Source organism: Trachemys scripta, chromosome 1 (assembly GCF_013100865.1).
Source record: "Trachemys scripta elegans isolate TJP31775 chromosome 1, CAS_Tse_1.0, whole genome shotgun sequence".
In the NCBI taxonomy this organism is placed as follows: domain Eukaryota; kingdom Metazoa; phylum Chordata; order Testudines; family Emydidae; genus Trachemys; species Trachemys scripta.
Genome location: NC_048298.1, coordinates 141,783,706 through 141,800,015, shown reverse-complemented (window position 1 = coordinate 141,800,015; position 16,310 = coordinate 141,783,706). Strand labels below are relative to the sequence as shown.

Sequence of the window (16,310 nt, the reverse complement as noted above, 5' to 3'; positions counted from 1 at the left end):
ACTGAAATCGAAACAGTTTTGAACATTAGTAGCATGGCCATAGGCAAAACTGCAGTGGTTCAGAATGTGATTCAGCACGTCCAGATACAGCGAATTGTTTGTGCTTCAAATGTCTGTCCCTCTACTTCCGTTAGGAATTACTGAGATCACTAGCATAGACAAGCCCTAGATAACAGTGCATTGGTAACTTTGAACATTTTTCCATCAATGGATAATTGGAGCATATTAATACCAAAGGTCAAAGGTACCAGAGTCAATTTAATTGAGGCCAGTCTACCCACTGCATAATGTGAAGAGTCATCACTGGCAGTAACTTTATGTTTGAGAATGCTTCCTTGTTAATGTTATATGTTCTTGAAATCCAGAGGTTCCTATTAAGATGCTGACTCTGTACCATGGCTCTGTAATAACAATTAGAATTTTCTTGAATTTGATACCCCAAAATGGATGCAAGCTGTTGTGTGACATTTATAATTTGGCTTAATGATAAATGAAATATAATGGATAGTTTGTAGTGTATAATCTCTATAGTTACTAAGAGAACTCTAAATACTAAGGGCCTGATCCTGCAAGGTATGGAGCATCCTAAACCCATAAGGATGGCAAAGGGAGCTCAGGATATTCAGTGTCTCACAGACTGTACTAAGAAATTGCCTTCTCAAGGGACTTTGAAAGAATCAACTTCTGTATTGCTTATGCTGTGCAAGACGCATAAAGCCTTCCACCATCAGCTAGAGACTAGGAGCTTTATTCAGACACTCGCTGAAGTCAAGGGAATCTTTCCATTACATTCTAAGGCTTGGTTCACATTAGCTCAGACTGGACCACATTAGCTCAACTTTCAAACTTGTGTGATGTCATCAACCCAATCCTCAAGTTGCTGCCCATGTCTTCTAATAAAATGTTAAAAGACAGGAGACAATATTCATTTTTTAATGTAAATAATACAAACAACCCAAAAAACATTATGAAGTCATCTTTATTATAAAGGAGAAATAAGATAAAAAATTTATCTGTTTAAAATTTTACCTTTATAGCTCTGTAGCTAACATTCTTACACCTGTTTCCAAATTTGGGAGTACGACATGGAGATTCATGTCAAAAATTCATACAATAAAAATGTTAAGGGGAACGTTTTGCAAACAAAATCCCAGTTGCTTTACATCTGAGATCAAGAGAACACTGAACCGGCTTCAAGTTTACACCTAAAGACTGAGAAAAAAGAATGTAAACTGGTGTAGCTTTACTGGCATAGGGTTATTCCTGGGTCACCTACTTATGTCAAGCCTCCTTTGGCCAGAGGCCTCGTATGGCTAAATTGAAATCTTACAGATCTTAACCTGTAGGCCCTGCATTACAGGCTTACCTTGCTTATATTCCTAATACACACTCATCACTCAAAAATACTTGTCAATACATTGAATTGATAGTTGAATTCATAGTTCTGTGTTAAACCACAGTGTCCCCAGTGAGTGAGTCTGGTTCCTGTGTTGCTACAGTTTTAAAATCAACAGGGTGAAAACCACCCTTAGCAATTCTTTTAAGTTGGGGCACCCTAGGAGTACACGAAGAACGAATACAGTGACCACAAACATGAGGGCGAAAGGAGTCCAGGAGAGCTGGCTGTATTTTAAAGAATACTTATTGAGGTTGCAGGAACAAACCACACCAATGTGTACAAAGAATAGTAAATCTGGCAGGCGACCTGCTTGGCTTAACAGTGAAATCCTCGCTGATCTTAAACACAAAAAAGAAGCTTACAAGAAGTGGAAGATTGGACAAATGACCAGGGAGGAGTATAAAAATATTGCTCAGGCATGCAGGAGTGAAATCAGGAAGGCCAAATCACACTTGGCATTGCAGCTAGCAACAGATGTTAAGAGTAACAAGAAGGGTTTCTTCAGGTATGTTAGCAACAAGAAGAAAGTCAAGGAAAGTGTGGGCCCCTTACTGAATGAGGGAGGCAACCTAGTGACAGAGGATGTGGAAAAAGCTAATGTACTCAGTGCCTTTTTTGCCTCTGTCTTCACAAACAAGGTCAGCTCCCAGACTACTGCACTGGGCAGCACAGCATGGGGAGGAGGTGACCAGTCCTCTGTCGAGAAAGAAGTGGTTCAGGACTATTTAGAAAAGCGGGACGAGCACAAGTCCATGGGACCGGATGCACTTCATCCGAGGGTGCTAAGGAGTTGGCGGATATGATTGCGGAGCCAACGGCCATTATCTTTGAAAACTCCTGGCGATCGGGGGGAGGTCCCAGATGACTGGAAAAAGGCTAATGTAGTGCCCATCTTTAAAAAAGGGAAGGAAGAGGATCCGGGGAACTACAGGCCAGTCAGCCTCACCTCAGTCCCTGGAAAAATCGTGGAGCAGGTCCTCAAGGAATCAATTCTGAAGCACTCAGAGGAGAGGAAAGTGATCAGGAACAGTCAGCCTGACTAACCTAATCACCTTCTATGAAGAGATAACTGGTTCTGTGGATGAGGGGAAAGCAGTGGACGTGTTGTTCCTTGACTTTAGCAAAGCTTTTGATACGGTCTCCCACAGTATTCTTGCCAGCAAGCTAAAGAAGTATGGGCTGGATGAATGGACTATAAGGTGGATAGAAAGCTGGCTAGATTGTCAGGCTCAACAAATAGTGATCAATGGCTCCATGTCTAGCTGGTAGCCGGTATCAAGCGGAGTGCACCAAGAGTCGGTCCTGGGGCCGGTTTTGTTCAATATCTTCTTTAATGATTTGGAGGATGGTGTGGATTGCACCCTCAGCAAGTTTGCAGATGACACTAAATTGGGAGGAGTGGTAGATACTCTGGAGGGTGGGGATAGTATACAGAGGGGCCTAGACAAATTAGAGGATTGGGCCAAAAGAAATCTGATGAGGTTCAACAAGGACAAGTGCAGAGTCCTGCACTTAGGACGGAAGAATCCCATGCACTGCTAGAGACCAGGGACCAAATGGCTAGTAAGCAGTTCTGCAGAAAAGGACCTAGGGGTTACAGTGGACGAGAAGCTGGATATGAGTCAACAGTGTGCCCTTGTTCCCAAGAAGGCTAACGGCATTTGGGGCTGTATAAGTAGGAGCATTGCCAGCAGATCGAGGGATGTGATCATTCCCCTCTATTCAGCATTGGTGAGGCCTCATCTGGAGTACTGTGTCCAGTTTTGGGCCCCACACTACAAGAAAGATGTGGAAAAATTGGAAAGAGTCCAGCGGAGGGCAACAAAAATGATTAGGGTCTGGAGCACATGATTTATGAAGGGAGGCTGAGGGAACTGGGATTATTTAGTCTGCAGAAGAGAAGAATGAAGGGGGATTTGGTAGTTGCTTTCAATTACCTGAAAGGGGGTTCCGAAGAGGATGGATCTGGACTGTTCTCAGTGGTACCAGATGACAGAACAAGGAGTAACGGTCTCAAGTTGCAGTGGGGGAGGTTTAGGTTGGATATTAGGAAAAACTTTTTCACTAGGAGGGTAGTGAAGCACTGGAATTGGAACCTAGGGAGGTGGTGGAATCTCCTTCCTTAGAGGTTTTTAAGGTAAGGCTTGACAAAGCGCTGGCTGGGATGATTTAGTTAGGGACTGGTCCTGCTTTAAGCAGGGGGTTGGACTAAATGACCTCCTGATATTCTATGGTTCTATGAAACACAGTTACAATTAAGAAATCTTGTTTGTATTATAAGTTATAAAACTCTAGCTACACAGGAGCTGGAATCACTCACTAGGGACACTGGGGTTTAACATAGAACTATCAATTCAATTTAATTAGCGGCTACACTGGCTTCCAAAAAGAACTCAGCTATGATTCATACAATCACTTGGGCGAAATGAAGGCTTGTGACAGACTGGTTTCTGGTCTGTCAATAATTGAAATTTCCTATAAAGGAGAAATACTGGTAAAAAGGAATTATGGGCAAAACATAATACCTGCCTCAAAAAAGACAATGAGATATCTCTTGGTCAACACCTACGGTCAGGGACAGAAAACATCTGAAGCTATTTAGCATCCCAAACTTATTTCTGATAACAGTCATTCACCCAGGATAGGTCTACACTGGAGGAAATTTTAAACTTGATTTAATTGGCAAACATATACGTACATACTAATGACATTCCACAAAACTGCCTGTGGACTTATCCAGACTAGCATGTACAAATGTGTTAGCTAACTTGAGCTAGTTAATAATTAATTAATGAAAGTTAAAAAATGTGTGTAGACAAATTTCCAGAGGATGGTATGCTGTAAATGCGGGTTAAAAAGTTAACTAATAAAAAATAAAACACACCAGGAAGAAGAAAAAAAGGAACCTCTGAACTGGTTTACCAAAAGAGGGTAACTAGAGCAGTGGTTCTCAACCAGAGTCCTGGAGGGCTGCGAGCAGGTTTCAGGGGATCGACTGAGCAGGGCCAGCCCCACTGCATGGGTCTGAAGCCTGGGGCCTTGAGCCCTGCCACCCAGGGCTGAAGCTGAAGCCTGAGCAATGTAGCTTCGCGGGGACCCCTGTGGCATGGGGCCCCAGGCAACTGCCCTGCTTGCTACCCCCTAACGCTGGCCCTGGCTTTTACATGCAGAAAATAAGTTGTTGTGGCACAGGTGGGCCGTGGAGTTTTTATAGCTTGTTGGGGGGAGAGGAAGTAAGGGAGGGTCTCAGAAAGAAAAAGGTTGAGAATCTCTGAACAAGAGAATGACTAACACACAATGGACATTTAATACATAGACAATAGTCTCTCTAGGGAGGTGGTATCTGCATAAATACCTTTGTGAGGGATGCCAGATATTATAAACAGGCAGGCTAGCATGTTTAGAATCAAAAGGATCACAGTTTACCCATATCTATATTAGAAAAGTTGCATTACCAATTTAAATCAATCTAGTTAACTTGGTGCCAGCCCCACTGCACTTAAGCCAGGGTTCAGCCAGTTTAAACCATGAGATAATTTCTCAAATAGAAATAAATAGGTTTAGTCAAAAGTTGAACTGGTTTAAGTGCATCTACATTAGAAGTCTTCACTGGGTTAACTAGACGGATTTAAAATCCATTTAGTTAAGCCAGTGGAATTTTCTAATGTAGAGCAGGCCTTAGTAGACATAGTAGTACTAGTGAAGGAACGTTATATGAAATCTATCCTACTTGAGAATCTCACTCAAAAGGGCAGGGAATTAAGGAATCCTCTAAGGTTTGTCTTCTGCAGCACTTCTGTTTGACAGATGCACAGGAAACTCCACACAAACCATGGACAAAAACCAAGTTCAAGGAGGAGGATAATGAAAACTAGGACTTGTCTACAACTGGTAAAATTCAGACCCTCTATTCAGCATCTCTGTAGCTCCACTTGTGGTTGCAAGAGTGGACTCTGCCTTTCTACACTACAAGCTTTCACTATTGCTACCAAGACTCACTGTTTTTTAATAAATTTGACTTAAGATCCACAAACTCCTAAACTGTTTGGGAAATATATGTATCCCAGGATGGACTTAGTGAACAAATTTTTGACCTTTGCAGAGAGTTAGTGAAGGCAGGAGTTTGGAATCTAACACCACTAAGAATTTCTAGGACAGTCAGTACAAAAGAATAAAGGACCTGCACATTGCTATGTGTGCTCAGCAAGGTGCATAGGGAACACCAGATAGCCATGTCTGAGAATCAAGTTTTAAATAACTGGGACACTGACCTGTGACTGCAGAAAAAGGAGGCACTTCTCTGGATTGATACCACAGGCAAGGAGAGTGGCAGTGGTATCCAAGATGCTCTGATGGAAGACTGCTGGCTCCCGTGGTACTGTGAGAGCGTGCAGATCTACAATGCTGTATAACACAGAGTTGTACTCTTCCTGAAGCCTCACCCAGTTCTGGATGGCTCCAAAGTAGTTGCCAAGGTGGAGCTTCCCAGTTGGCTGAATACCAGAGAAAATTCGATCCATGACGCTATTCTGTAATGAAAACATTTAATACTTTATACCATCATTGCTTTTTCACAGCTTCTTTCACTTGTGGCTGTCACTGTTTTTCAGACATTGTTTGTGCCTCACCTACTCTCCATTTCCTTCTACTCTTTATTTTACAGTGTTTCCTGTCAAACTGGAAGAATGTATGTGATGGAGACCTGCACGGATCTGTCCTGGGTCTGGTATTATTAAATATTTTCATCACTGACTTCAATAATGGAAGTGGAGAGAACACTTATAAAATTTGCGGATGATCCCTAGCTGGGAGGAGTTGCAAGCACTTTGGAGGACAGGATCAGAATTCAAAATGATCTTGAGAAATTGTTTAGTTGATCTGAAATCACCAAGATAAAATTCAATAAAGACAATAAGGCACTACACTTATGAAGGAAAAAAAATCAAATGCACAAATACAAAATAGGAAAAAAGCACTAGTACTGCTGAAAAGGATCATTGTAGATCACAAATTGAAGACAAGTGAACAGTGTGATGCAACTGAGAAAAAGACACATAGTTCTGGAACTATAATAAGACTGTCATATGTAAGACATGGGAGGTAACTGTTCTGCTGTAACTGGCATTAGTCCAGTTTTGGGCACCACACTTTAAGAAAGACATGGATAATAAGCATTGGAATAGTTTATCAAGGGAGGTTGTGGAATCCCCATCATCATAGGTTTTTAAGAACAAGTTAAACAAACACCTGTCAGGGATGGCCTAGATATACTTGGTACTGCTCAGTGCAGGGGGCTAGCAGGAATAGATAAGGTCTTGAGGTATATTTCCAGCCCTAGATGTCTATGATTCTATGATTTCCTCCTACAAGGTAAGTATAATTGTTACATAAAAAAAAAGATATCCTGGCTCATGATTGTCCAGAAACAGTTATTGTGATCAGTCATTAAAACTTCCTATTGTTTACCTTAAATAAATATTGAAATCTAGAATAATTTTAACCAGTCAAATTACATGTAAAAACAAATGCACTGGCTGAAATTGAATTCTGAAATGACTACTTTTCAACAGAGGCAAGGGATTACATTTTTGCTCTGGATCTGTAACTTAAATTTTTCTTTTAGCATGTTAATCATATTGATACAGAAGCTCAGGATGACAGTGAAGGGAATTTCAGACATTTCTCCTCAAAATGTTCAAAGTATCAAAAGAAATTGACTTCTCATTCCAGTGAACATAAAAGGTTTATCCCTATTGATGGGAAAATATTGATAGAGGTGTTCTAATAGAAAGATTAAAAAGAGTTAATATATACAGTTTGGTTAAATGACAACTAACATTTTTGGAAAGTTCATTTTCCTCTGTCCCGGCTCTCAGGCAGATCATTCGCTCAGGTACATCTACACTGCAAAAAACTCCCAGCGGCAGCAAGTCTGAGAGCCCAGGTCTACAGAGATGTTCCCACCCACCCCCATTACTGAGTTTCAGAGACTGAATTCCAGCCCAAGCAGAAACATCCACAGTACTATTTTTAGTGCTGTAATGCAAGTCCAAATCTGTAGTCCTGGGCTCTGTAACTTGCTATCGCATTTTTTTTTTCTTTTGCACTATTATAGATGTACCCTCAGAAACTTAAGCTGGCAGGGTTCGATCAATTACCTCCAAACTTACCAGAAAAATTCCTGTGTACTTTGAAAATAATTAAACAATGTTATGTGAAAATACTTTTTGTAAAGTTAAGGGTGTGCAAGTGTAACCCTGCTTTCAATCTTAACTATGGAACCACTACAAAGATTAGTCATAACATAGGAAATTTACATGTTAAAAGGACATCAACTTAAAAAAAATCTTTCAAATAGAAGTGTGATTATCTACTACTGTTACAAGTAACATCTAAGATTCCTATAACTAAGATAAGAAAAAAATTCTCCCAGTTTTACTTTGAGGATTTGATGGCATTTTGTTTATAACCGTTTTCATTGTTTCCCCTTCATGACTAGTTAGATGGTGAGCTTCCCATTTATGGGAGGTCTTTTTTTTTTTTTTTTAAATAGGAAAAAAATGTGATTGTAAAACCACAAAAAATAATGGGGATACTCTTGGACAAGTGTAAAAACTGCAGGCTCCTCCGTGACTTGTGCCTGCAGGGATCAGGTGTCACCGACCATGTAGCTGTGCAGGGAGCCCTCTACAGCCCTGCTGTTACAGCCCCGCTCGCTCACTCCCATGACAACAGGGCTGCAGAGGGCTCCCTGCATGGCCACAGGGCCAGTGACACCTGCAAGGTGCGAGGGGCAGGCTTCATTCGGAACAACTATTACCAATGGGTTTTGTTGTTGTTGTTGATTTCAGAGTGTCATCTGATAATGACATTTACTGACACCTATCGATTTAAATTGAATCCTGCCAAGTCTAATCATAACTAAAACGTCTGTGCTTACCTTATTGCTAGGGCCTTACCAAATTCACAGCCATGAAAAATGCAGCACGGTCCGTGAAATCTGTTCTCCCCCATTAAATCTGGTGTGGCGTGTGCTTTTACCCTATACTATACAGATTTCATAGGGGGAGACCAGCGTTTCTCAAACCGGTCGTCCTGACCAAAAAAGGAGTAGCAGAGGGGACACAAGACTATTTTAGGGGGATTGCGGTACTACCACCCTTACTTCTGCATTGCCTTCAGAGTTGAGCGGCCTGAGAGCGGCAGCTGTTGGCCAGGCACCTAGCTCTGAAGGCAGCACCCCGTCAGCAGTAGCGCAGAAGTACCATACCCTGCCACCCTTACTTCTGTGCTACTGCCTTCAGAGCTGGGCAGCCAGAAAGTGGCAGCTGCTGACAGAAGACCCAGCTCTGCAGGCAGCAGCACAGTAGCAAGGGTGGCAATCCATGCCATCCTTCCTTCTGCGCTGCTGCCTTTAGAGCTGGGTGCCTGGAGAGTGGCAGCTGCTGACTGAGGACCCATAGCATACCATGCCATCCTTCCTTCTGCGCTGCTGCTGGCAGCAGCTCTGCCTTCAGAGCTGGGCTCCTGGTCAGCAGCTGCCACTCTCCAGCTACCCAGCTCTGGAGGTAGCACCACCGTCAGCAGTGCAGAAGTGACGGTAGCAATACTGCAACCTCTTTCCCCCCCACAACTCCTTTTTGGGTCAGGACCCCTACAATTATAACACTGTGACATTTCAGATTTAAATAGCTGAAATCATGAAATTTACAATTTTTAAATCCTCTGACTGTGAAATTGACCAAGATGGACTGTGAATTTGGTAGGGCCCTTATTGCAGGACAACCAAAGTATGGCCCACACCAAATCCTACCGTGTGACTTGTTTATAGAGTGTTCTTTAGAGACCACCGGCCCCTGCATGTTGCCTTCTTTTTGGCATCAAGATAGAGAACTGCATGTTTCAAGTGGAGTGCCCCAAGGATCGGTCCTTGGGCCGGTTTTGTTTAATATCTTTATTAATGATTTGGAGGATAGTGTGGACTGCACTCTCAGCAAGTTTGCAGATGACACTCAACTGGGAGGCATGGTAGATACACTAGAGGGTAGGGATCGGATACAGAGGGACCTAGACAAATTAGAGGATTGGGCCAAAAGAAACCTGATGAGGTTCAATGAGGTTCAACAAGGACAAGTGCAGAGTCCTGCACTTAGGACGGAAGAATCCCATGCACTGCTAGAGACTAGGGACTGAATGGCTAGGTAGCAGTTCTGCAGAAAAGGACCTAGGGGTCGCAGTGGACGAGAAGCTGGATATGAGTCAACAGTGTGCTTTTGTTGCCAAGAAGGCTAACAGCATTTTGGCCTGTATAAGTAGGGGCATTGCCAGCAGATTGAGGAACATGATCGTTCCCCTTTATTCGACATTGGTGAGGCCTCATCTGGAATACTGTGTCCAGTTTTGGGCCCCACTCTACAAGGAGGATGTGGAAAAATTGGAAAGAGTCCAGCGGAGGGCAACAAACATGATTAGGGGGCTGGAGCACATGACTTACGAGGAGAGGCTGAGGGAACTGGGATTGTTTAGTCTCCAGAAGAGAAGAATGAAGGGGGATTTGATAGCTGCTTTCAACTACCTGAAGGGGGGTTCCAAAGAGAATGGAGCTCGGCTGTTCTCAGTGGTGAGAGATGACAGAACAAGGAGTAATGGTCTCAAGTTGCAGTGGGGGAGGTTTAGGTTGGATATTAGGAAACACTATTTCACTAGGAGGGTGGTGAAGCACTGGAATGTGTTACCTAGAGAGCTGGTGGAATCTCCTTCCTTGGAGATTTTTAAGGCCCGGCTTGACAAAGCCCTGGCTGGGATGATTTAGTTGGGAATTGATCCTGCTTTGAGCAGGGGGTTGGACTAGATGACCTCCTGAGGTCCCCTCCAACCCTGATATTCTATGATTCTATGTAAAGACCCAGCTTCTCAAGCGGCTACACCTCCATATTAGAGATGAGGATGCATACAATATCTGGACCTCCTCCTCAGCTACCAAACTTGGTTTCCATAAGAAATCCATCTGTTGAAACTGGAGAATGTAGTGTAATTGCTGGATAAAAGGACAGAAAATCTGTCTATTGCCATAAACTGCGTTTTTTAAACCACAATGGCACTAGCAGTTTGCTTATACTGCTCATTTAGAAGGGTACATTTATATTTACTTCTGCTGGGAGTGTATAAACACACACACACACACTATATAGATTCTTCATACCATTATCAAGCTGATTTTGAACACCCACTGCACACCAGGCACTTCAAAGGGCCACTTAGTCTGCCTGAACATTTGCAAACAGAGCCCTCTGCCAGAAAAAAAGATTTCTGAAAAGGTTGAAGCAAATAAGGCAAGACATTTCCAAAATTCAGGAGTGACGAAAATGAATGGAGTGTTTGACTATGAAAAATTTCCTCATTTGTTTTTGTCCCTTCAGAGATCAAAAGTGGTTTGACCTGGGAAATGGCCAGCCAGCCCCTGCCCACCCCCCGTATGTTTTCCTGAGCTGTCCTTAGACAACAAGGAAGAGGGCCTTTTGCTATTTCCGAGGAGTCTGGAGATGGTTTATCTATTATAGGGACTAAAACAATTATTTCAGGATAAGGCATGTCCCCACGTGCCATTCATAATGCACATGAAGAAACTTCCAAGCTCTTGACCAGTGTGGCTGCCTGAAATCTTCATCTAAGTGGCTATGCCATTCAAACTTTAGGATGCTGGCAGACATATGTGCTATGTTCCATGTTCTCTCTAATGCTCCATGCACCATTCAAAGTAGCGTGTCATATGCTCCATTAGACATAAACAGCTGCAGCCAAAGTTTCACAATGAAGTTTCTCTATTGCATTCTATGACTTGTAACTAACTCAAGTTTATTTCAGCAAACTGAAGAAGAGTCCTGTGTAAACTTGAAAGCTTGTCTCTTTCACCAACAGAAGTTGGTCCAATAAAGAATATTACCTCACCCATCTTGTCTCTCTAATATCTTGGGACTAAAAAGGCTACAACAACACTGCAAACAAGTTTATTTTGTTAATGTCTCTCCAAACTGTACAGATGTCCAAATTAGTATACACAACTTTTAGACATCCCTAACAGATGTCTAAGTGACAGAAACTGCAATAAAATGCATTCAAAAACTAAGAAAACTCTCAGGCAAAAGCTTTAATCTTTAAATAAGTTTGTAAATATCTATCTTGTAAGGAAAAGGCTTGACAACATTGTAGTTTTCTCAAATTACAGAAACATTATTAATTTGGAACTTCCGAGTTCAGGTTCCATAAAAAACCCCAAAAAGCAAACAGCAGAAAGCACAGCCATGAAAAGCTAACCCTAACTCTGACCTGTATCTCAACCCCGGGAACAACTGAAAGGCAGTAGATAATCCCATCTTCAAAAGCACATTTAATCATTGTCAGTGACTAAAGTTACTGTACTGTTGTTGATTAACTGAGCACTACTGCTGTAGCATATAAACCGAAGTACACCTGTCTTTACATCACTACAGCAAAATACTTCTGCCTTCTTTAAGGCCATGAGCAGTCAGTCACTGGGAAAAAAAATACAGATTTAAATCTTTTGACCAGAGGTGAACACTTTTTAGGAATTGTTCTGAATGATATTCTATGTAATTTCAAATATGAGTGCTGTCATACTGCAAAAGTTAGCATAGACACATGGACCAGAGATTTTCAAAGGTGACTATTGATTTGGGGTGCCTCAGTTTGTATGTGCTCATTAAGACACCTTTTCGGGATCTGATTTTCAGCAACTGCTGTGGACACACCTTCTGACGAATATCAGGCCAATTCATGCACCTTCAATGAGCACCCACAAATCGAGGGACCCAAAAATCACTACTCACCTTCGCAAAATTTTGACCATGGCTACCATATTTAGGGTTATGAACTTCATAAAGGCGAACCCCAAATGAAGTAGTTTTACACATCGAGATCATAGGGGGATCACATGTATCAAACATGTATTACTGTTCCTCTGGCTCCTCAGACAACTTAAGCTATGCACATAAAGTGGATTTAAAGCTCAGTTCCTATCAAAAACCCTCCAGAAGTCTATAAGAATATCACCATTATACACTCAACAGAAGGGTGGCAGCAGATAAGAGCAGAGTTAGGGTTATCTGGATGCTCTTAACTGGACATTTCCATTCTTTCCAAATATTTTGTTGTTTTTAGCAAAATCTTAGCTTTGAACAGACGGGCCAACACCTGCTGGGGTTTTGTAAAAACTACCAACGTTCCCGTAGGAGTTTTCTTCTTAAATAATTGAGAAGCATATTGCTTACAACCTTAACTCTACCAAGGCCATAAACAATTTATTTTTTGTCTAGAAAGTTTATTTATATACAAGCTTGTAGCCTAGTGGGCCAGCTTACCTCTATTATATTCACTGCTTTGCATTATATTCTGCTTTTTATAGTCAGCAATAATGCAAGGAACCTACAGGCTTGTGTCCTGTAAGTCATTGGCTTCAGCAGTTAGCATGAGGCTTGAGGCCTATGAACTTTGGCATAGATAAACTTAGGTAACTCATAAGTTTTGGGGAACTGGAAGTAGAGTGTAGGGGGGAATTTTGTCTATAAGGACATCAGCCAAGCACAGCATATGAACTCACACCAGCTTCTGGAAGGTTTTGGACGGAACATCTGACTGCAAGAGTGCCATGGTAATGAATTGACATATATGTTAATGAGGTGAAATCATAAATACACTAACCCGTAGAAGAAGGACATCTTAACATTGGTAAGGGGAGGAAATACATATAAGGAAGAGGGGGAAAACCCCTACTGAATATGCATTAGATATGATAACGTCAGTGTAACATATTACAAAAGTGGCATCCCAGGACAGTAGGGGGAGAGATGTAGCCCTTGAGAGGGGCCAGAATGATGGCCACTGGCGAAGATAAGGAGGGTGACGGTGATGAGGAAGATAATGGCTAACATTTCAGGTTGTCCTGGAAGGGATGGTGTGAGTGTGGATGTTCAGATGTACTTCTGTATTATCTCTATCTATCTTACTGAGTTAAAGTGTGGGAGACTTTGCTAAATGTATTATTAAATTATTTATTTGTAAATATAAAAGAGTTCCTACATTGTGAGTGTTGTATCTGTGCACATCGGGGTTCTCAACTATACAATAATTTTAAAAATACTGGGCCTGATCTTGGGACAAGAACCTGTCAACCCTCAAAGTGATAGCTGGGAATTTTATTCATAATCTAGATCAGGCTACAAACTACATGACAGTGAGAATAAAGGTTTTACTTGGCCATATTATTCGACAGAGACAAACTGATGAGATTATGGAGTAGAACCCGGAGGCTCCAAGTTATTAGTAGCCAAAAGAGGAGGGGATGGGACTTCTAATTTTCAAAACGCCTACTAGTGAGATGCAGATATCAAGACCAAGCCCCAAACAGGGTACAAAAGCTTTCTGATAAGAACCCTCCCAGCAGCTGAGCATAAAGACTGGGCTTCTAACCCAACTACTGCCTGTGGACTTATTTTGCAGGCTGCCTCCAACCCTCATCCATTCACCTGCTATATCTGCCTCTAGCTAGTTTAGTCCTCTCACGAGACAGTGCATAGTATATATTTCAATCCCTGCAAATAATACAAATGGCTAACTACAGTTTTTTAAAACTCTCCCAAAAGTTCATCATTGGGCTGAAGTGAAAGCAAGCAGAGTTTCAGCCCTAAGAATAAATGTTACAGAAAATGGAGAGAGTCACAACAGATTGTTATAAGGGAAATTATTTTACAATCCAAACTCAAGTGGTCACTACTCACAAATACTATAGCAGTATGACAATTTGCTATCTTCTCGGAGCAGATCAGGTAAGGATGAGAGTGAGATTAGTAGAATCAGAGCTAATTCTAAACACAGGTGGTGAGCAAGACAGAGAGAACAGGAAGTGGAGAGGGGAATCACTGTTGGCATGTGGTGACGGGAAAGATTGATGGCTTCCCTCTCTAGTTTTCCCCACTGTGTAGGCACGCAGGGGGTGGGGGAAAGGGACTGAGGAGCTGCTGTGCTGGCGACATAACACACCACACAGCCTCCACAGCACTAGCACTGATTAATGGGGCTGGAATGACTCAGGAAACAGAGAAGAATCACTCACAGACTTTTCTCCTTTTTATCGTTATTTTATCCAAGGCTCACATAGTTTCCAACTGAAACATCTTGAAATTTGTCAAAAGAAGAGAAACACATAAGACTGAAAACCAGAGTGTCAGAAGGAAGAAAGAACAATACATAAGTGAATACAGTCAAAAGAAAAGTGCCTGACATTGTAAGTGTCTGATCAAACATAAGTAAGATCTTCCCGAGGGGGTTGGAGAAGAAAACAAAACAAAACAAAACCAAACCTTGCCTCATCTTCAGGGACAGGAGAAATTCTCTGGCTGTAAATATGAACTCTTGTATCTTTAGGGGCTGCACATAATTTTTACTTCCCTTATTAATATTTTGCAAATAAAAAGCATTTGTTTTCTAAATGATATGCTAGCCTGTTAACCTAGACTTACAACAACAAAAAAGTCTGAAGCAGTAAGAAAGGTAGGAACTTACCCTACCTCATTAAACCCCTGCAACTGAGGTATACATTTTAAAGCCTACCTGGGACCACTGAAGTGCTATCATCATCAGGTATAGGCATTTCTGTCACTTTCTTTTTAAAAGAAACAGGGAAACCAAGGGCTGGTTTAGACATCAATTTTTTGTGCTGATGTAACTCAATCAATTTAATTACATCAGTGTACACTCCTAATGTAAATATACTTAAACTGGTTTAGCTTAAGCTGGTAATCAAAATAAGATAAACTGGTATAAATGCAGTTTAAATTATTTAAGTGCATTTAGAGTTAGGGGTTTGCATTGATGTAATTAAAGACTTATTCCACGCAATTTTTTGAATATAGACATGCACTAAGAAACTATATTAATGCACTGTCCAAAAACTTAGTTAATGTAGAGGTAAGGTTGTCCAGCAGTGCCTTGTACCCTTCCAAAATGCCATATGCACCTATACTTGAAACTCTGAAAACCTGGAAAGAAAGATTTAAGATACACAACAGCCCCGCCCCAAACCTGGCGCTGGCAAGTACTGAATGTATGAAGTAAATGGGCCATTTTAAGTGATGTGCTGCGTCACACAGAACTGCATTCTCTTATTCATCTACATAAGAGACTGCAACTGCACTTCACTTTGTTACAGACAGCAGTATTGATTAGTGCAGGGATTACTTGCAGAAGGTTGACACGACTAACACTGCAGTAGCAGGGGAGAGAAGTGCCCCCAAAAGGGATCACAGACCCCTCGTTTCTGTGCTAATTTATGCGGGTTGTGCAAGCATAGGAGCATAAAATCTATTCTTGCCATGCGGATCTGTAGCAGTCTGGTAGCATACGTAATAATGCAGACGTTAGTGTAGGTATGTTGCAGAGAGAGCCCTTAGGACAAGGGTCAAAGGATGATAATATCTACTAATTTTTGAATGGTTTGTGAAAAGCAGGTGACAGAGTTGAGCAAAAGACAGATGTAGCCTGCTGGTGCCACTAAGCTTGCCCCAGGGGTGAAAGTAAGTCCAGTGACTTACTGGTACGCTGGGGCCAGCTCTGGGCCCTGGAAGGGGCGGGGCCTAGGGTGGAAGGGGAGTGGCTGAGCGAGTCAAAGTCAGAGCCAGAGCCAGCCCACCCTGTAAGGTAAGTGTCCCCACCACCGGGGTAGCAGCAGCAACCCAGGGCTCTGGGGGCTATTTAAAGGGCCCGGGGCTCCCCTGCTTCTACCACCCCAGCCCTTTAAATAGCTGCGGGAGCCCTGGGGAAGCAGCGGGACTCCCACAGCTATTTAAAGGACCGGGGCAGCAGAGACAGCTAGAGACCTGGGCCCTTTAAATAGCCC

The 16,310-nt window shown here is 42.1% G+C and overlaps 1 protein-coding gene across 1 annotated transcript in view; it reads right to left on the bottom strand.

The window, feature by feature from the left end:
• The window catches only part of WARS2 (tryptophanyl tRNA synthetase 2, mitochondrial), a 73,577-nt gene that overhangs the window by 33,888 nt on the left and 23,379 nt on the right, over positions 1-16,310 (bottom strand). Inside the window, exon 2 of the mRNA XM_034787986.1 lies at positions 5,671-5,928. Within this exon, the coding sequence (XP_034643877.1) occupies positions 5,671-5,928 (258 nt within the window). The remainder of the gene's footprint in view (positions 1-5,670; positions 5,929-16,310) is intronic.